This window comes from Ambystoma mexicanum, chromosome 3q, assembly GCF_040938575.1.
Source record: "Ambystoma mexicanum isolate Mex_15411 chromosome 3q, UKY_AmexF1_1, whole genome shotgun sequence".
NCBI lineage: Eukaryota > Metazoa > Chordata > Amphibia > Caudata > Ambystomatidae > Ambystoma > Ambystoma mexicanum.
The window spans coordinates 999,209,568-999,231,071 of NC_090926.1; the positions used below are offsets into that span (position 1 = coordinate 999,209,568).

General features: G+C 49.6%; 1 protein-coding gene across 4 annotated transcripts in view; it reads left to right on the forward strand.

Moving 5' to 3' along the window:
* Positions 1–21,504, forward strand: part of SLC38A10 (solute carrier family 38 member 10) — a 748,880-nt gene that overhangs the window by 163,706 nt on the left and 563,670 nt on the right. Inside the window, exon 3 of one of the 4 annotated variants that reach the window (XM_069655158.1) lies at positions 16,157–16,226. The exons of the other annotated variants lie outside the window; for them this stretch is intronic. Coding sequence (XP_069511259.1) covers positions 16,193–16,226 — 34 coding nt within the window. The 5' untranslated portion in view covers positions 16,157–16,192. The remainder of the gene's footprint in view (positions 1–16,156; positions 16,227–21,504) is intronic. 4 annotated transcript variants of the gene reach the window in all.

Here is a 21,504-nt window from a genome sequence, read left to right on the forward strand (position 1 = left end):
TGACACAGGACGGTGAGTGGCAGCATTGAGGAGGTGGGAGGAGCAGAGCACCGGACCAGAAGGTGGGAGAGAGGCCTGGGAGGTAACTGTGAAAGGAGGAGGCCAGGGGACCGGTGAGGAGAGCGTCTCCAGATTGCTCAGTGACTGCCTCCACGGGGAGAGGCCCCCCTAGACCACCAGGGCCCCGAGTGGCACACGGGGAAGAGAAGCAAAATGCGGGAGGACCCCAACTACCCCAGGAGAGTGCCTACCTAAGTGGAGCGGGGTCAAGGCGTATCTCCCCACCGGTGGGACTATCCAAAGGAGTGCATGTTATTGAAGAGGGCACGGGGGGCACCGGTCTAGGCATTCGGGGAAAGGAACCACTGGAAGAGGAGCAGCAGGGGGAAAGGCCCTAGAAGAACCCCGGAGCAGACACTCCGACCTCCAAGGAAAGGAAAAGCTCCCAAGGGCCAAAGGACATTGACATGGCCACAAAAAATAAAGGGAAGAGTGGGAGAGCCCCGCAAACCCCAGGGGATGCCCCAGGTACTCGCTCTACTATTTGGCTGATGCAGGAGATGAGGGAGCCAGCCAAAAACACGAGAGACTGGGCAGAAGGTGGTGACACGTCAACCGAAGGGGAGAACTCAGCCATGATGTCAAGGCAGTATTTAGGGGGGAGATGCACACCTTGCAGACCAGTCTAACCATGACATTCCAGGAACAATTCCAACTTCTACGAGCGGACCTTAACTCGGCCCTGAGGGAAATAAAGCAGGAACTGCAGCAGCAGGGTAAGCGGACGGATCTCTTGGAGAGAGGTATGCAGGAAATTGATAAATAAGTGACGGCCAACAGTGAAGCAATTGATAGACTCGACGCAGCCACGCAAAATCTGGAGATCCAGATGGAGGACATGGAAAATAGGTCTCGTGGGATCAATATACGAGTCAAAATGTTGCCAGAGACAGTCAAGGACAAAGAATTAAAAGGCGTGGTCCAAACTATTTTCGCCAAGATACTAGAAGTGTCACCCCCGGACAAGGTGGAGCTTGATCGTATACACAGAGTGAGCAGAGGGGGCAAAGGATCACTGTCGAGACCTAGGGACGTTCTGGCAGCGTTTACCAGGTACACCCAAAAGGAAGCAGTCCTCCAGGAGGCAAGAAAACATGACCCAATAATGTACAATGGGCACTGCATCGCACTGTTCCAAGATCTGGCGAGCAGCACCCTAATAAAGAGGCATCAAATGGGTCTGGCTCTCAAGGCCCTCCATGACAGTGGGATCAAATACAAGTGGACCTTCCCATTCGGCTTTGGTGTTTGAGTGGGAGGGGACCCAAAGGCAGGAGCAGACATTCTTCATTTGGACCTAGATGATCCCCCTCCACCCCCCCATTGGATCCGGGAAGCAACCCACGAACTCTAGGCCAGGTCCAAAGCCCTGGGCCTGGACAATAGTGGGGGGGAAAAGAGAAAGGGGGTGAAGGTGAGCGGAAAACCTCCCAAGGAAAGGAACAAGGATAGCCCTGGGGGATGGGAGGGGCACAGGAGGAGACCTAAACCAAAAAGCGATATAAGGGTGGTGGGCCACTAAAGGGTGTAATTGGCAGGGGGGGGAGTAACCATCTATGAATCAGTAAGGGTGGGTATGCCTGTGGAGCAGGGGGGAATGGGAGGCTGGAAGGGCAAGCCCTTCTAGAAGGGGGTGAAGGAGGGGAGGGCAGGGCGGGCGGGGAGGGGAGGGTGGGCAGGGAGGGCGTGTTTAGAGGGGGGAGGGGGGTGCGAGGGAAGGGGGAGAGGAGGGGTGGGGGAAGCAGTAGCTTCGGACAAGGGCTGGGACTTGGGAAGTAGAGTGGGAGGGGCGCAGGAGGGACCAAAGGGGGCTCCCAGAGAGTTCTGTCTGGTGGGGGCCCTTACAAGTTGAGGAAGGGGGGGAGACGAAAGGTGATGTGGGGGCAGGGACAAGCTAATCCACGTTCAAGTGGCTAACGCATATCGTGAGGGGATTGAACACCCCTCTCAAGAGGAAGAAATTAGAGCAATTTACGAGGAACGAGGGCCCAGATATCTTGGGATTAAAGGAAACGCATCTCAGGCAAAAAGACCAGGGGCGCCTAAAGCTACACAGGTTTTGGTCAGATCCTGCACGCATTTAGGAGGAGTAAATCGGGGTGGGTTGCCCTAGCAATCAAAAACACAGTGGACTTCAGAGTTACGGAAACTATAAGGGATAAGGAGGGTAGGTACATTATAGTCAAGGGGATGCACCAGGATAGACCATATACTCTGGCGGTGGAATATGCCCCAAATTCAGGTCAGGAGCAGTTCCTGAAGCGGGTTCTGGGGCTATTGGAAGATGAGGCTTGGGGGCAAATTCTTCTGCTGGGTGACCTTAATATAGCTTGGGGGAGGAGACGGGACAGGTCAGGTCGGGGGGCCCCACAAGAGGGGGTGGAGCAGTGATGTCGGCCGATCTTAAAGAAAGAATAGGCGAGGCAGGGCTGAGGGATGTGTGGCGGGAACTGAAAGGGGACGAAGAAGGGTACACCTTTCTATCCGGGGTCCACGGATCTCAATCTAGGATTGACTACATCTGGGTCACATCGAGCCTGGTGGGCCGGATCAGAGAGGTGGTGATGGGCCCCATCGGTATAGCAGACCACAGAGTGGTCTCCATGAAGATGGACCTAGGTCATAGGGAGCGAGGGGTGTGGACTTGGAAGTACCCTAGGTCTCTTATTAGAGATCCAATAATAAGGCAAGAAATGGAAGAAAAGATTAGGAACTTCTTCCCGCTCAACAAGAGGGGGGGAGACGAGATGGGATGCTTTCAAAGCTACATTGAAGGGGGAGCTAATAGCAGCAGCGGCACAGAGGAAGAAGCAGCTGAACGCGTTGGAATCTCAGTTGGAAGAGGAAGTTGAGGCAGCGAGACAGAAGGCGGGGATAACCCCAACTAGGGCTTCCATGAGGGAGTACCGCAGAGCATTGGGGCAGTTAAAGATCCTCCGAACTAAAAAGGCTGAAGGAGCGCTACTTGGTGTTCGCGAAAATTTTTAAGCTAAAGCGAATAAGGCAGGTGCACTTCTCGCACGCCTATTAAGGGGAGCACAATCTAGGAACGCGATCACGGCCCTAAAAATGGGATCAGGGAAACGGGTGACACGGGCAGGGGAGATGCAGGAAATTTTGGTAGAATTCTACGAATCTCTGTACGCGTCACAGAAGCCTCAGACCTGCACAGAAGTAGAGTTTTTAAAAAGGGTGGAGTTGGGAAAGATCGGGAAGGAGGCATTGGAATCACTTAGTAGGGAGATCACAGAGGAGGAAGTATGGAGGGATCAGTAGCTTACCACCGAATAAAGCTCCAGGCCCTGATGGCTATACTGCAGCCTTTTACAAAACTTTCGCAGCTGAACTAATTCCACACCTGACCCACCTCTTCAACAGCTTTAGGTCAACAGGGAAAATAGCCCCGTCCATGGAGGAGGCTAGGCTGATCCTCATTCTAAAACCAAATAAGGACCCCGAAGAGAGGGCATCTTACAGGCCCTTAGCGTTGATTAATATTGATGCCAAGATATTCACAAAAATACTGGCAAACAGGCTGGAAGGCTATCTCCTGGACCTGATGCACCAGGAACAGGTGGGTTTTATAAGAGGCGGACAACATCAGGAGGGTGGCCCACCTGGTGGAAAACGGTCAAAGGACGGACACTCCCGCGGTCCTCCTATCCTTGGACGCAGAAAAAGCATTTGACCGCGTGGAGTGGTCCTTCCTGTTTAGGACTATGCAGAAGATGGGCATCAGCAGGGATTTTCTACGAATGGTCCAGGTCAATTATCAGAAGCCAATCATGAGGATAGCAGTGAATGGGGCTATGTCTAGCCCCTTTAGATTGAGTAGGCACCAAGCAGGGTTGCCCCTGACCCCAATGCTTTATGCAATTTATCTGGAGCCTCTTCTGCAGGCAATTAGGGAGGAGGCGAGGATATAGGGCATTCCTTTCGGGGGGTAGAATAAAAGGTGGCAGCCTTTGCTGACGATATGTTGCTTACATTGATGGCGGCGATGGAGTCCATCCGGGCAAGCCGAGCTCTGCTGGAGGAATTTGGGGAAGCCTCTGGCCTTAAGATTAATGTTGGCAAATTGGAATTGCTGAATCTGACCTTAAAACCGGGGAACCGGGAGTTGTTGAAGGCGGCCACTCCATTTGTATGGAGCCCAGGGGGCGTCAGGTATATAGGAGTGAAAATCACGCCAAACCTGGCAGGTTGGTATCTAGCTAATTGCCCCCCCCCCCGGTTGCTAAAAGACATTAGGCAAGACTACCATAGGTGGAGGAGCCTTCGAATATCGTGGCTGGGCAGGGTGGCAGCGGTTAAAATGGTTACCCTTCGCGCCTGTTGTATTTCTTCCAGGCAATACCTCGGGCGATCCCTGCAGGCTTCTTTAAGGAACTGGGAACATTGACCAGAGAATGTCTGTGGGGAAAGGAAAAAGGCGCTGGTTAGTAAGCAGTTGCTGATGGCACCCAGACGGGAGGGGGGACTAGCACTGCCAAACTTCCAACAGTACTATGAGGCCACGCAACTGCAGGTAATTATAGATTGGCTCCGGGAGGGGGAGGTCGCGCAGGATAAACTGTGGGTGAAAATGGACAGAGCAGTAGTGCACCACAATATGGCAGAGGTATTGTGGCTCCCAAAACAGCTTAGACCCAAGCACCTTTACGAGAGCACCATAACCAAGCTGATGGCGGAGAACTGGGAAAAACTGGTGGGAAATAAGGGGATCACGACTTGTCCCTACCCCTTGACACCCTTATTCGGCAATGGAGATTTTACCCGTGGGTTGGATGCAGGGGTATTTAGGCAGTGGCAGGAGGGGGGCTGTAAATTGCTGGGCGATATGTTTCGAGGGGGGGAGAATTCTCTTGTTTGAGGATTGTAAGAGGGAGTACGGGATAAACCAGGGGGAAAGGCTCAGATGTGCGCAGTTACGGCATTGGGTCTTGAATCCTGTGAACAAGCAGGCAGCAATAAGGGAAAAGACGCGGTTCAAGAAATTTCTCTCATCCAATGACTGGTCTAGGGGGTGAATATCTAATCTATATAGAATTTTGACTGAGGCAAAAGTCAGAGGTCAATGGCACTATATGCGTAAGTGGAAGCAGATCTTAGGAAGGGTAATTGAGCGAGAAGAATGGGAGAGGTTATGGAGGAAAATCCCCAAATTTGTCAAGGCATCCCAGCTACAGGAAATGTGGTTCAAGATTTTGTTCGGGTGGCACTATACGCCAGAACATCTCCGGGAGATTTATCCCACCACTTCTAGGAACTGCTGGAGGGGATGTGGGATGGAGGGCACGGTGCATCATATTTGGTGGGAAAGCCCAAAAATCAAGCCGTTTTGGCTGGTAGTGCGGAAGGCTCAGGAACAGGCATTTGGGCCAGGAAGGAAATAGTAGATCACCAGAGGAGGTTCTCCTGGGAGTCGGGGGAGGCACCACAATGGGGGAGCCTAGATCCCAGGAGAAAGCGAGGGCGGTCCTCATAATAGCAGCTATGACGGTAATAGCGTAGAGATGGAGGAGCTTGGAGGTTCCCCTCCTGCAGGACTTGTTGCGGAAACTTTGGGATATTGTGGCACTTGAGTGGGCAACATATGCCATGAACAATAGTATGCATCCTTTGCAAGGGACTGGGAAGAAACCCTGGTATTTCTTAAAGATGACTTTTGGATTGGGTGGCGCCCTCAGCGTTTGCGATTACTGGACCTGCAGTAAACAGAGATGGGTCCATGGATGTGATGGGTCAAGGACATAGTCAAGCTGCCTCCAGGGAGGAGGAGGGTGGGGGGGAAGTTGGAGAATGGTTTTTCTTTGTCATAAAACTAATGACGTTGGCGACTGGTCCATGGAGTTAACGGATCAAGGACACAGTGAAGCTGCCTTCACGGGGGGGGGGGGAGTTTTGAAATGCATTTTCTTTGTTGTAAAACCAATAAAAAGAAGTTAAAAAAAAAAAAAAGATTGTAATGCACTCCTGAGCATTGGACTGCATTCATAAGCTTCAGGTGGTGCAGAATGAAGCAGTCAGGATAGTCAAATGTTTTCCTAGAGGTGATCATATCTCTAACTTTAGCTGCACTGGCTACCATGGATAGCTAGAGTACAGTTCAAGATAAATGCTCTGACTCCAAAGTGGTTCTATAGGGCGGCTCCTTCTTACCTTAAACAAAGTCTGGAACGGTATAACCCAATAAGAGCCTTGCATTCCAGTAATACCAAGCTCTTGATATGCCCTAGAGCTAAGTGAGTGAGGGGGAATTGGTTGATCATTCCTGGTTTAGGCGGCTTATGCATGTAATCCCCTACCCACTGATCTGCGACAAGAAAGGAACCTGTTGTCCTTTCAGAAACGTTTAAAAATGTGTTTATTTGAATAATTATCTTTCTATGTCTGCAGTCACTGTATCCTGTTATTAATGTGTCCTTTTCGTCTTGATGTGCGTCCTGGTGCCTGCAGGCTTTGGCACATGATAAATAAATAATAAATGAAGAAATCAATTCAGGAAGGTTGTGGGATTATTCCAAACTTCTAAACTTCTATGTAATGTGTTACTAGAGGATTTACTTGTGTTTAGGATAAGTGACTTTTGCCCGTTCAACAGACCGGTTTTCGAATGGAGATGAGTAGCTTTGGACGGTACAACAGCTGAAACGTAATGTGATAGATTCTAAACCTTCGTTATGAATGGCTGTTATAGATCATTCCATTGGCTTTGATAGTGTTGCGGAAAAGGCTATGGAGCAAACTTTTGAAATGGGGTATAAAGACTGGACTGCTTAGTTTGATCATTCAGTTTTACAAACTATTAAGTCATTTTGTTCCCATTGCAGATGGGCTGACGCATGGCTGTGTGGTAGCCCCTCTGCTATTAAATTTATGTATGGTGGATATGAGGTTTGTGCTGGAGGAATGTAACAACTATCCCCCAAAGCAAGGCCAGCTCCAGATATCATGGGTGTCGTAAGCAGAGGATATTGTCCTCTTAGCGAGAACCCCTATTGGGCTTGAGCGCTCTTTGTTGGCCCGATCTGGCTATTCCAAAGAGAATAATCTTAAAATCAATCCCCTAATAACTAAGATCATAGTTGTTGGCAATAAAGGTTTGGCCCGAAATTTCACTTGGAAACTAGACTGGTTACCAGTGGAAGTGGTAGAGTCTTATGTCTATTTAGGCACTTTATTAACCCCTACATTCTCACTTACGTTGCTGAAGCATTATGTCACTCCTAAAGCATTGAGTAGATTTGGACTGGTAAAATCATTCATCCATGTCAAGGGTGACTTTACAGTAGAAGGAATAATAAATGAATACAAAACAAGTATTGTGCCTGCCATCATGTATGGATTAGAGACCTATACTGACAAACCGTTAACCTGGTTGAAAGTTCTAGAAGGGAAACTCTCAAGACACAATGTAGGGCTCCCTCAATCTCTCCAGTTGAAGCAATCCGTATGGAACTAAGGCTTGTTTCACTGGCAACGATGGTTAAAATAAAGTATTTTTCTAACAAAAATATGAAGGTGAAACATTACTTAGTTGGGACATGGAATTTGCTAAATTGGGCAATCGCATGTCGACATAGTTGACAGCATTGTGGAACTCGTTTGTAGACTTTCACAGGTTGAATGGCTGGAATATGGAAGAACTGCCTAACATGGGCATTGCTAGCAAGGCCTGGTTGAGCAAGCACACAGTTGGGATAGAGCTGCCAATGTTGATTATTTGTCGGGTAATAGGCTGTTAAATGAGTTTACCCACATGGTTCATGTGGGTTACGTAATGCAAACTGTAGATCAGAACCTTAGACGGTTTATCATGTTAAGTTTTCATTTGCTACCTTCTCTTATGGTCACAGGAACTACAGAATTAATACTGGAGCAGAGGGAAAGTGTAGAATCTGTAAGGAATTCTTGAAACTACTATACATTTGCTTACTCAATGTCCCAAGATGCTTTTAATATATAGCTTACAATAACAGAAATATGTAAGTCATCTGCAGGATACACCAGAAAACTAATTTTGCTCCACTGTCGTGGCGTCTCAATCAAAGGTGGTGCTAAACTCGGCATACGTATCTGGTATGGAAACATGTTAGTCTGATTCTGGAGGAATTCATTTTATTTGGGTCGTATCACGTTTCACATAACCCCTGTAGCTCTTGAAATGTACATAGGAATGTTATGAGTTGTATATGGCTACGACATTGATTTTATATATTTTCTTTTAACTCTATTGTTATTGATGCTTATAATGTGTAAAGGTTTTGTATTAAGCTAGTACACTTTTTAATAAAAACACAAAACGTTAAGCAGTGGATAACCAGTCCACAGGAATAGAAGCCCTTACTTTATCAGTCCAATGCTAATTTGAATGTGGCTTTATGCCCAAAAGTTCACAAGGTTCCTTTAGGAGTGGGGACAAAATTAGGAAATGTTCTGGTGAGGATGAACAAGGTTCCAGAAGACTTGACAGGATTTTTACAGTTCAGTAAAGTACTTTTACTATCTTTTAGAACAGATTTTTAAATAAACATTTAAACTAAGAGAATGGAATAAATCAAAGTTCTTCACAAACCTTTATAATGGGAGACATGGGGGTACTGCTAAGTATTGCGACTATTCGCTGCACTTACTCCGATCTGCCCAAAGGACTTGTCAGGTTGAATGGGAGTTGCTGAAGGTAGCTTTCCCGCGTTGGATCCAGTAGAGGATGCCTAGGAGCTGCGGTGCAAGGAAATTTCCAGTCGGTTCAGGGAGCAGAGTGCTACCTTTTCCAGTGAATAGATGCAGCAGGCACTGATCCAGGACTCTTCAGGGCACTCTACCAGACGGGGGATGTCCGGTTCAAACGACAGTCACTGCACACGGGAGACAGCAGGTATCTCTCCTCTCGCGACCAACGGAAGCCCTCCAGAACAGGATTCCTGGTTACTGGGATGCTGAAACTTGGCAGGAAGGTGACTACCAAAGTTCCGGGCGATAATGCTTCTGGCACGCTAGCCCAAAATGCAGCTTGACCACCCACAGGGTGGCCCAGGGACACTTCTGAAGGCTCCAGGCTGCAGGATCGAGAGACTGTTGGTCCCACCAGTCCACAGGGTAGAAGTACTAGCAAGGGTCTTCTGAGATCATGTAGTCCAGCAGGGCTTCGCTGGGACAGCAGGATTAGACCTCAGGTGTTCCGTCGTCTGCACAGCTCCACAGGATACTTGGCTCCTCTTATGGTCTACTGGAATGGCTGCAGGACTCCTTTTCTTCTTATTCTAAATTCAGGTGAGTGATCAAACTCTGCCCTCCAGTAGAAAGGTTCTGCACCACTCATTGGTCCAATCAGGTGCTTCTGCGGGGCTGACTCATGCATGCACACCAGACTCGCTGGCACCAGTTTGTGGTTTGGGACCAGACAGTCCCAGCCCACTTCCTGGGTCCATACACACATGGCATGCACTAGCCTGCGAAAACAGCAGTTGTCCCTAGCAAATGCATGACCATACATGGGAATTCCTGACTGGAGAAGGCAGCATGGCAGCAAGAAGGCCAAAGAACAAGCGAAAAGAACTTGTGGCACAGCCATCATTGTCCACTAGCCACTGCTAGAAGCCTAACACAGTGAACGTGAATGGGCACACTAAAAATATTGCAAAAATAGTAAAAATGTAACTGCTACAGTTTAAAGAAGGGAATAAACTAGGGAAACTGCTGCCACCAGCTTGTCTTTAGGCATATTTAAAAGTAACCAAAAATCCATTTGCAGAATTCTAGTGCGATGCAAAGATATCCCCATTGCATTGCATTTGAAGATGCTGTTTGCAATATGAAAAGGTTACCCAAACAAGTACAAAGCAAAAGGGAAACCTAGTTCCCAGTACTGACAGTTTGAAGGACTAGTCAGTTTCCCAATGACAAATGAGCAAAACGGCCATTGAAGTGAAGCTGGAGATTTCACTTCTCTGTAGAAGGCCAGGACAATGTATAAAACAAAAGCAAACAGTTTGGGGGTCCATATAATATGGAGGGAAAGTTGCCTAAACGAGGAATCTTTCCTAGCTGATATGATGTCTGAAAATAATACCAACATTAAAAAGAAAATCTTGGAGCTGTAAAAAGCATGTGATTCTCCAGCATGGGGTCTGGCATGGATTCACATGCTTATGAATATTCCCTGTCATCAGGCTGGGAATACTTTGTAAAGAAATAATCAGTTTCAGTTTCGTTTCTGAACTGTCTTTCTCCAATCACTGGTCTCTGGGTCATACTGCCCCCAGCCAATGACTGCCCTCTACCTAAGCCCCTCCTCTGGCAGCCATCCTCAGATTCTTTTACCGCACGTTCAAGTGTTGGGAGTCCTCGTGCTATAGCTCTCAAGCTTTTACTGCGTTTTGCGATTTTTCACAGAGATTAATCTCATTTTTTCAGTCAATCTAGCCACAAGCTCCACCGTTTCTACTTCTGATCAACGGGGACCCGTTTCGGAATTTTCTATGCCCATCAAGGGTGAAGTTTTCGTCGAGTACCGCTTCTTGGAGGATTCCAGAAGATCTTTGAGGCCTACCCCGCGTGGACATGGCCCAGGACAAAGGGAGCACGATGCCCGGATCCAAGCTGTTCAGGAGCTGCCCTGGATGCGGATTTCAGAATGCCTTCAAGGAGGACGAGCATTCTAGAAGCCTCTACTGCTTTCATGAAGACAAAACGCACGTGGAGAAGGACTGTGCATTTTGCAAGAACATGTCAGAGTGGACCATGAAGGATCGGCGTATCCGCCTCACCAACTGGCTGGAGGGGAAGAGCCCAGCAGCATGTGAGAAAAAGAGGTCCGAGCAGTCATCTAAGACTTTTGAGGGCGCTCCGGCGACGGGGGCCCAACAAAAGGCAAAGCACCGCGGGTACGCGGGCACCGGGAGCGCCGAACGGTCGGCCTCCTCGGCTGCCAGGCAGGGCGCACCTTCACCGATGCCATCCACCACGAGCCAATGCTCTGGCTCGGGGAAGAGGAAATCGGAGAACCCGGGTAAGCTTCGGGAGAAGTTCCGGTCGATCCCTACAGAGACAGCCAGAGGGGAGCGAGGCGGTGACCCTCCCCCCAAGGTGAAGGCCTCAAGCGCATCCAAAGTCGTGAAGGCCTTAATTCACCCGGCTAAGGCCTCTATCGAGGGAGTCGTGGCGGCCCTGGCGAAGCCTGTGGAGGCTACCCCAGTGGAGGCGACCTTGGGGCCCAGAATTTCCCTGCCACCGCGGAGGGAATCCTCTTTTCAACCCATCGACAAGACCCCCGTGAGAACCCCGGTGGAAAAAGAGGGGCGGGGCGGTGGCCATCACGGACATGGATACAGCCCCTGAAGAGGAGCTGGCTGGAGTCGTAAAGATCCTGAACAAGAAGTTTGAGGAGGTCTGGTCCCACGGGAGGGATCCCGACAAGGCGGATGAAGAAAGCGATGGTGGTGCCAACGAGGTTCCCGTGGAGGCAGAGGATCCCACTCTGCAACTGGTACCTGGGCCACAGGACAACTCGGTAGCAATCTTGATGGCAAACCAGTCCTTGTGTATGGAGATAAGAACAAGGTTGCCCTTACCCCAACGGACGAGCCAGCGGAGCCTGGACCGGGTGGAAAGCCCTCTAAGCAAGCGGAGGAGAATTCATCCTCTCGCCGCCCTTCCGGCCTTCGCGGCCCTCACAGCCTTCATCTCCTTCCCCGGCTCCGAGGGATGGCACGGAAACAGAGACGGCCATGACTGGGATGGATGACGACGACGGTGGTGACAACGGGATGGGCCTCCCATCACCACCTCCTCCGGCCTCCCCGCCCGACGAAATTGGCTCCTTTCACGCCATGATCGCCAGGGCATCCAAGCTCTTCCAGCTCTGCCCCGAAGAACAGAAGAAGGTGTCCTCTATCAACGGTGTGAGGCCAAGAGGAAGACGGTCCTCTCGGTCCCATTACTTGACAACATCTGGGACGAGGGACTGGCGCTCCTGAAGAACCCGTCTCTTCTCGTACCGGGTACCGGATTCCGCCCCCATGTGCCGTAGGGTGCAGCCGACCCCCGGATTCGGTCGTCTTGGCGGCGGCCAAGAAGAAAGCGGCGGGGGCGACTGCTTCAACTTCGACCTCCCCGCCGGACGGCGAAGGGAAGAAACTGGACGCCATGGGACGACGAGTCATCTCGTCGGTGGCGACGACAACTAAAGTGGCCAATGCCCTCGCGATTGTGGCCCGCTACGACAGGGAGCTGTGGTTCAAGATCGCTCCCCTGCTAGACTTCCTCCCGGATGACAAGAGGGCTGAGGCCCTGCAGATCCTACAGGAAGGCGAGGTGGCGTCGGACCACGCCAAACAGTGGCCACGGACATTGCTGACACCGGCTTCCGCCAGATGGGCAATGGTGTTTGCCTTCGCCAGCGTGGTTGGCTCAAGGCAACCGATTTCCACCAGGACGTGCAAACCAGAGTTTTGGACATGCCTTTCGATGGGAACAACCTGTTTGGCAAGACAGTGGACGAGTCACTGCAGGCCATCAAGGCCGACACGGAGACGGCTCGGGCCTTGGGAGTTTTACAGCAACGACGGCCGCCCTTTCGGAACCCCGGAGGCAAGCAATGTGCCTCCAAAGGATTCTGCGGCGGCTCTTCGACGTACCGCCAAGCGGCCCGCTCCTCGTCGCAGGAGGCCTACAGAGGACGCGGCAAGTCAGGAGGATCTCGTCGTCGTCGCCAAGGCGGCAAGGCCGCTACCAAGCAGTACTGAACCGGCCGTAGCGTCGGGCCACCACCTGAGCACCCCGGTGGGAGGCCGGCTGGCGAAATTCGTCAGTGTGTGGGAGTCCATCTCCACCGACCGATGGTTGCTGGATGCCCTGGCCCGCGAGCACACTCTGGAGTTTCTAAACAAGTGCCCCTGCATTCCACCCGTGGCCACAAAGGAAAACCACGTCCCTCAACTGCTGCTGGAAGTAAGGGTGAGGAGCCATCGAGCTCGTCCCAAAGAGGCTCCGGGGCTCCGGAGTGTACTCACAATACTTCCTCATAAGAAAGAAGACCGGCGGCTGGCGACCCATCCTGGACTTTCGTCGTCTAAACAAGTACATCAGGTCCCAGAAGTTCTGGATGGTCACCCTCCAGCACGTGCTGGGGCAGCTGGAGGAAGGTGACTTCCTATAATCGCTGGACTTCGATGATGCCTACTTCCACATCCCCATTCTAAAAGGACATCGAAAGTTTCTCAGATTCGTAGTCCAAGGGCGGCACTACCAGTTCAAGGCCCTTCGTTTCGGATTGAAGTCGGCGCCCAGGGTATTCACCAAGTGCCTAGCACCATTGGCGGCGCGGCTGCGCCTGCATGGGATCCACGTCTACCCCTACCTTGGACGATTGGCTCATCCGAACAAGGACAAGAGAACTTGCCGTCAAGCACATAGCGAAGGCCGTGCAACTGCTCACGGATCTGGGATTTTGCATCAATTTTGCGAAATCCCTCTTGGTTCCGTCACAAGTCGCACTGTTCCTGGGAGCCAAGCTCGTCACAGTAGCGCGATTGGCCTCTCCGTCGGAGGAAAAGACGAAGGCCATCCTGGGCAAGGTGCAACGGCTGTCGACCATGGACGTGGCCAGGGTGAGGTCCATTAAGTCTCTTCTCGACATGATGTCCTCGTGCATCTACCTCGTGCGCCTGTGCAGGCTGCGGATGCGTCCGCTGCAAGAGTTCCTCGACGCCCGTTGGATGCAAGCGGCGGGCAGCTTCGAAGACGGGATCTCACTTAACGAGACGTTCCGCCAAGCGATCCGGTGGTGGGGCACCCGCGCGCATCTCGTGGCGGGTGTGGCCTTCCAGACACCGGCACATCAGGAGACTGTGACGACGGATGCCTTCCTTGAGGGATGGGGAGCGCACACCAGAGATCTCCAAGCAATAGGCCTTTGGCTCCCGGAGGAGAGGTCACTACACATCAATGTCCTGGAGCTCCGAGCAGTGTTCTGGGCCCTGAGTTTGTTCCTTCCGTCCCTCAAGGGCAAGGTGGTGAGGATCTTCACCGACATCACCACCACGATGTTCTACATCCGGAAGCCGGGAGGCACCAGATCCCCAGCCCTATCCAAGGAGGCCAAGGATCTTTGGCACTGGGCCGTCGCCCAAGGCATGTTTCTGGCACCCTTCCACCTGGCAGGAATAAAGAACACCATCGCCGACTCACTTAGCAGGGAGCTGCGCTCGTGCCACGAGTGGGGACTGCGACAATATCAAGTGGATCTGCTATTCCAGTGATGGTGCAATCCCCAGATTGACCTATTCGCGACGGCGATGAACACCAAGTGCCGGAGGTTCGCCAGCAGGTTTCCCCAGCCGGGGAGCATGGGGGATGCATTCTCATTCCACTGGGACGGCCTGTACCTGTATGCATTCCTGCCATTTCCGTTGCTGCTGCGACTCATCAACCAACTCAGACGGTCCCCGTGCAGGATGATCCTCGTCGCACCGGTGTGGCCGAGACAGCTCTGGCTCCCAGACCTTCTGGACATGTCAGCGTCCTCCCCAGTCAAACTGCCGACGGACGCTGATCTCCTCGCCAGAGACGGAGGCGCCATCCTCCACCACGACCCAGGGTCGGTGAACTTGCAGGCCTGGCTCTTGCAGCACTAGAGTTTGGAGGGTACGATATCCCGGCAGACTGCAAGGAGGTGCTTGCAAAGGCCACGGCATCCTCAACTCTCAAGTGCTATGGACACAAATGGAAGAGGTTTTCTGTCTGGTGCCGGGCACAGAAGATTAACCCTCTGCGATTACGGCCCCTCAAGTGCTGCTGTACTTATTATCGCGGACCTGGCCCATGCCTCCATCAAGATCCATCTGGCGGCCATCTCCCGCTATACCAGAACTTTCAGGCGCTCATCCCTGTGGTCCCATCACCTGGTGAAGGAGTTCATGAAGGGACTGTTCCAATCGTTCCAGTCGGTGAAGGCTCCGGCCCCGGCGTGGGAGCTCAACATGGTGCTGACCAGGCTCATGGGGCCGCTATTCGAGCCTCTGCATTTGGCACCATTGAAGTTCATGTGGAAAACCGCGTTTCTTGTGACCATCACCTCCGCACGACGAGTGGGAGAGATCCAAGCCCTCTCCTGCAAGCCTCCATACCTGACTTTCCACGAGACGAGGGTGGTGCTGAGGACGCACCCCTCCTTCATGCCCAAGGTGCCATCGGACTTCCTTCTCCACGAGCCCTTGTTGTTACCTGTTTTCTTTGCGTCGCCTTCGTCACCGGCCGAGAGGACTTTGCACTCGCTGGATGTAGCTAGAGCGCTGAAGTTCTATGTGGACCGCACGAAGCATTTTCGGAAGACATCACAGCTGTTTGAACTTTGGACCTGTGAACCAAGGGAAGGCCCTCTAGAAGGCTTCCATTTCCAGATGGCTCTCTGGCTGCATCATGCATTGTCACCGGTTGGCAAACCAACCGTTGCCCGGCCGTCCGATGGCCCATTCGACCAGAGCGATCGCTGCTACCACGGCATTCCTATCTGGTGTGCCCCTGCTGGACATCTGCAGGGCTGCTATGTGGAGGTCGACGTACACCTTCACGAGATTCTACTGTGTCGACTGGGATTCCAGGGAGGAGTCCAGGGTTGGCCAAGCAGTGCTGTGCAACCTGTTCGCCTGAAGGTGGGCCTGGTGAGGAGGTAAGAGATGCTTAATGTTGAGTTGACGAAATGCCTAATGTTGAGCCTTGGCACCTCCCGTGGTTGTGCATGTGTGTACTGCTATGTATTCTTGTATTCATGAGCATGTGAATCCATGCCAGACCCCATGCTGGAGAAAGAACAAGTTACTTACCTGTAACTGTTGTTCTCCAGCATGGGTCTGGCATCGATTCACATGCGAACCCTTCTTCCTACCCCTCTGCGGCTCTTCACTTGGTCCTACTGCCACCTTACGTGCTACAAAATCGGAGGATGGCTGCCAGAGGAGGGGCTTAGGTAGAGGGCAGTCATTGGCTGGGGGCAGTATGACCCAGAGACCAGTGATTGGTCATTAGGAGAAAGACGGTTCAGAAACGAAACTGAAACCGAATTTTTTTTTTTTCCTTTACCGAGGATTCCCAGCCTGACGACAGGGAATATTCATGAGCATATGAATCCATGCCAGACCCATTCTGGAGAACAACAGTGACAGGTAAGTATCTTGTTCCTTACTCTTGCTTTCAATTTGTAAATTATGGTCATTAGTTCTAATCTCCGATTCTGAAATATTCTGTTTTTTCTATCATTTCATGAACAACTTCTGTTCCCTTTGGAGAGTTCTTGCATTCTCCCTACTTGTGTAGTAAGAAAAATTACTTGACCCTTCAGTGGTTTCGTAGTATCCTTAGTCTTTCAAAAGTTCATCTAATATTAATGAGTGCATATCCTGCATACTTTCTCTAGATTCATGAATTCTGACAAGGTGAATGTTATTTTGTTGAGCGGAATACCATGCGTTTATTTAGAGCATTTACATTACATTCCCTATAAAGACCTTTCTACTGAATGTCTCCACATAATTGTCAGTTGTTGACATCTTTCCCACAAGAGTCTCGATATAATTGGCAAATCTATACTTTGTGTACTCAAACATGTTTTGCCTCTTATCTTTTGTGTAGCAGAAGCATTGGGTCTGTCGTCACAACTGCAGGCTGCCTCCAATTCACTACTTTTGTCTCACTAACAGTAGACGTATCTTCACTCAATGATGCAAAATGTTCCGTGTCTGATGGCATAGCGCAATTTTTGTCAGCTTAGTTTTTGGCAACTAATTTTCATCAGTATTTGTTTGGACAACTTAACTACTCTGAACTTGGTCTCCCGTAAAACCTAAATAATTTATTTCTTCCAGAATACATTTTACAGTAGGAAAGTCTTGATTTTAATAAAAACACATAAGCAAGCATTATGTTTCTCTTTCCTCATTACACTCCAGTTTAAGGAACACTAGTAAATGTAAACCAACTACGTTTCCCAGCAGACATTTTATTTCACCGTTGCTGTCCAATCTTGTGCCACTTCTGTCCTTAAGACCATTGTTCCTCCTTCTTATATTCTCTTTCTCTACTATAATGGCATAGAATTAAATTCTTCAACCTGACAAAGAGCCACGAAAATGTAGCAAGAACTCAACCCGCCACAGTTGCACTGAAAACCCAACCACAGCTCTATAAAGGTTTCACCTCTATCCCTAAAACAAAAAAGAAAGATTATTAGCAAGGGAGAAGTAAAAGTTCATCAAGCACCAACAGCCTTCAATCAATGAGAAAGACATTTCTGCACAATATAGTGGAGCACCGCATACTATGTATTCGACTATCATGCCAATATAATACAGTCAATCTGACAGTGTTTTTAACAGAAGCAAGACTTTCATGTGGAAAATCTTCACTCTGTGGCAAGACTGGCTCCAGGCATTATTCTTGCTGAAAGCTTACTCACCAAAGATGACACCTGTTGATTTATAGTTGTGGGTTAATAGTCTGTGAACCCCACAACCCAGGCTCGTTGTCTGCCTTCATAATTTCCTCCATTTGGACTCTAGCTTGAGATGCTTTAAAAGCTATACCTCTCCTAGCTAAATGAACACTGAACTGGGAAGTGTTGACTAGTGCAGGGGCAAGAATCATGCGGACTCAACAAGCTAGTATCTTGAAAGTAACTGAATTATGGGGCGTCCTTAGTTTGGTGATTATCTATCCTGAAACATCCCGATCCCAGTGATTCTTGCTTCGTAACATGACATTGAGCCACACACAGTTTGGGGTGATCCAGAAAAACACGAGGTTAAGTCATTAACCTCAAATTACATTTCGATCTTATTGAGATAATGAAGGTCCTATGTCGAGTTTTGGACATCTTAAAATGGTATAAGTTCGTCGGACACTGCCATCCTCTAGACAGTTAATCATTGTCTGACCACTCTTGAAAAAGATTCAAACTGGAGTTCACAATCCACGGTACTGAACATCATGGCACTGACAACTGATTTTGTGAATGCCCATTTGCATTCTGCAGACTAACAAATAGCCATATGGTATTATTTTATTGTTCTGCAGCCTTCCATTCCTCAGCTAATGAAGCAAAGAAATACAAGACTACTTCCAAAGGTGTTGCACAAGGATGCCCGCATAGCCCACCTACCCCCCACACTTTCTAGACCAGCCAGTCCACGCTGACCAAGCAGCTTTCTAAGATTTAAGTAGAAGGGACCAGCTGTCGCCAATAAGGCCCTTTGCCTTTCCTGGGATTCCCGTACAAGACCTAAAATCCTCTAGTCCTTGAAGACTGTCTCTTGCCTCACTATTGTATATGGAAGACCTGCAAGGTCCCTGCTCTTAACAATTTTGCAGGAATCGAACTGCACTCTGCAGCCTCCTGTTAGGTTGCTTTTTCAACAGTAAATGCTAGTAGACTTCAAAATACCGGACTTAGGACCTTGCAAATCACTCATACAGAAGATCCAACATTATTTTGACATCTTGTCTGGACTACTACTCTAGCGAATGCTCTCCTGAGGATTCAGGGCGCCACTGCATTCTGTGTGCTGCTAAAGAGCAGTGCTGAAAATAAAATGTTACAGGTTTTTGCGAAAAAGACTGCGCTAGAAATTCTACCACTGCATTAGGGCTGGAGTTGTCACCATCCCAATGCACTGGTTCGCTTCTCGTATTCAACAAACACTCCCATAAACCGACCTAAACCATACAGCATAAGCAAGGGGCATTCTCTGCTGCTTGAGCGGGAGGAGGAGCAACCAGGGACTTTTTATTGTTTGTGATGCATGCTGTGGCTGCAGTTCATGGGAAATGTGTTTTGATTAGTGTTTATCTGGTTATCTTTAAGTGTTGGAGTGGGCGGAGCCTACAATGATTCCTTATGGGAATTCAGCTGAAATATGCACGCCTTTAGCACTTAAGGAGTTCATGAGCTGCGTATCCCTCTGATAAAAAGAGAAGCATAATGCGCACATCTGGTCTTGCCATAGGTTATACCTTTCTAGTGAAATCTGGAACTGAGTGATGGGATGGTTTATCTGAAAAGCTGATACGGTTGAATTGGAGTCGGGCAATCCCTGGCATCCAAATTGCACCAGTCCTGCGAACTTCGTAGAATTTGAAGTTCTGCCTCTAAAAAGCCCAGAATGTTTTAGTGTGGTAATTGATTTGTGACTATTCAAAATTTCATTTGTTGCTGTTCTGTACACCACAAGAGCACTCACACCAAAATATATATAATGAGTAATTTCATAGTATGTAAGTGCAAAGGGGGAACCACGCAATTTGTTTTATGCCAGGAGGGAAATGGTCATCCTCTAACTACCTCGCTCACAATGAAGAGTTCCCGACAAACTCGTACAACTAGGCTTTCTTGTGCTTGCTTGTGGAACTATTTTAGCAATATGCCAATATGCAATAGACGTAGTATTATTCCCTGACAGTGCAGTGTATCTCTTCTTTATAGTTTTTAGTTTACACAGGTTTGAGGTATTTGTGCCGAGATCTCGTATTTGCGATATGCAAACACTTGACCTGAGATATACCTAATTTCCCAGAGGCAGCATTGCCCTCATTGTAGATATTCAAGAACCTATGTAAATATACAGTTATTTTTTGGAAACTGTACAAGACAGGTGAAATGATGTTTCACAAGCACATACTTGCTTTGTCTAGCCTTTCTCCCCAGCGCTCACCTGAACTTGTTATAAGAGTCCTTCCAGTATGCCCAGGGTTGTCTGCTGCACCAAGTTAGGCTTCATGAACTACCCACCTAATAGTATTTCTCAATTAAACGTTTGCTGGTGGTAAATTGCAATAGTGGTTCCCCAAACAGTGCTGTTGGAACTAGAGCTGGACCCTTGTCCCCTCCACCGCTCTGAGACTTGTTTTTTCTAGCATGCTTTACACTAGCCATGTTCTTTGCTCCTATCCAGTAATAGTTTTCTGCCAGAGATGGACTGGCCTCTAGTGACATCATGATAATTCCTGACACACTGATCTGGGACTTTGGAGTAGCCATTCACATGCTAGGCTTGTACAGTGTGGAATCCACCAGGGTGAGTAAGTAACAAGCACGGGGGCCAGACCTGGCAGGCCAGGAGAGAAACAACCCCAGGCTGTGGCCTAGTTGAAGGTGGCATGGCCCGGCGAAGACAGCCTGCCCCGGAGCTAGATTGGCAGGCGATTAAGATGTCGTCTTCTATGACGGCACCAGCGACATGAGCAGGGGCCTCCAGCCCCATCAAGGGGCCTCCAGGGTCTGCATCCTCCCCAGGGCCAGATTGGGAGGGAGGAGCGTTGCGAGAGACTTACCTGGAGCCACGGCCACTGCTTCTAATGTGGCTGAGGCTCAGCAGAGGAGTGCAGCGGTTCGTTGTATGCTGCGCCCAGGAAGGCGGTTACTTGGGCGTGTCCAAGAAGAGCACTTGTCCGCTTGGGGCCAAAATGCAGCACTGCCATGGAGGAAAGGGGGGCAATTCATGACTATCAACAGTGCATTATCACAGAGGATAGTTGGGATCCATTAGACCTGAATAGCAACTGCACCACCACAGAGGAAACATGAGCTGCTATAGCTCTAACAATAATAATAGCACTGCCACAGAGGAAAATGTGATTATAATAAGAGCCATTCTATGCCCTTATGGGCAGGTTAATGAGCCTGTGGTACCACCCCGCAGTACAGCAGGGTTTGGCAAACTGTACAAGAAAGGACAACACACAGGTACTGTACTTTGACCCCTTGTATATAGTCTCTGACGGATGTAGCAAAACATGGACTAATAACTAAGGGCAGACTGCAGCTGCTATTGTTATTTAAGGGAAAAAACAAGAAGTTCTGGGGAAAGGTATGGTATTGATGGGTGAAGTAGGAACCGGTCTAAGATTCATATGATGGGATTTGTTTGGAAAGGGTATCTACTACGAACAGTAATCCCGGGACAAATAGCGAGTGGGAGATTAAAGGAAGCGAACTGACAAGTGAAGAATGTGTTTATATATTCTGTTATGTATTTATAACATAAGCGCCTGCACAGGTTAAACACTCCCCATCTGTGTACTGTGCCTTATTTGCTATCGGGAACCCAGGTCTGTGCCCATCTCCTGTCTAAATATCTTTATGTGCAAGTTGCTCAGCTCCTGCTCTCCCCAGCTGGTCCATATCTGGCCCAGGAAAAATGTTGTTTGCGCTCAACCGGGCTAAAGACAGAAAAACAGGGGCTCTCTGTGTGGGTGGGTGGGTCCCTGGGTGGGTGGGTCCCTGGGTGGGTGGCTCCCTGACGAGGCTCCCCTCAGTTCAGCGCCGCCTTGCCTTTCCGCTTGTGTTTTGGTGTAGAGAGCAGGCACGTCTTGGCTGATTACCTCCGTTCCATTTTTGTCGTATGCCCTATATTTAAGGAGACTGTCCGCATAATTACAGGCCTTGGCACG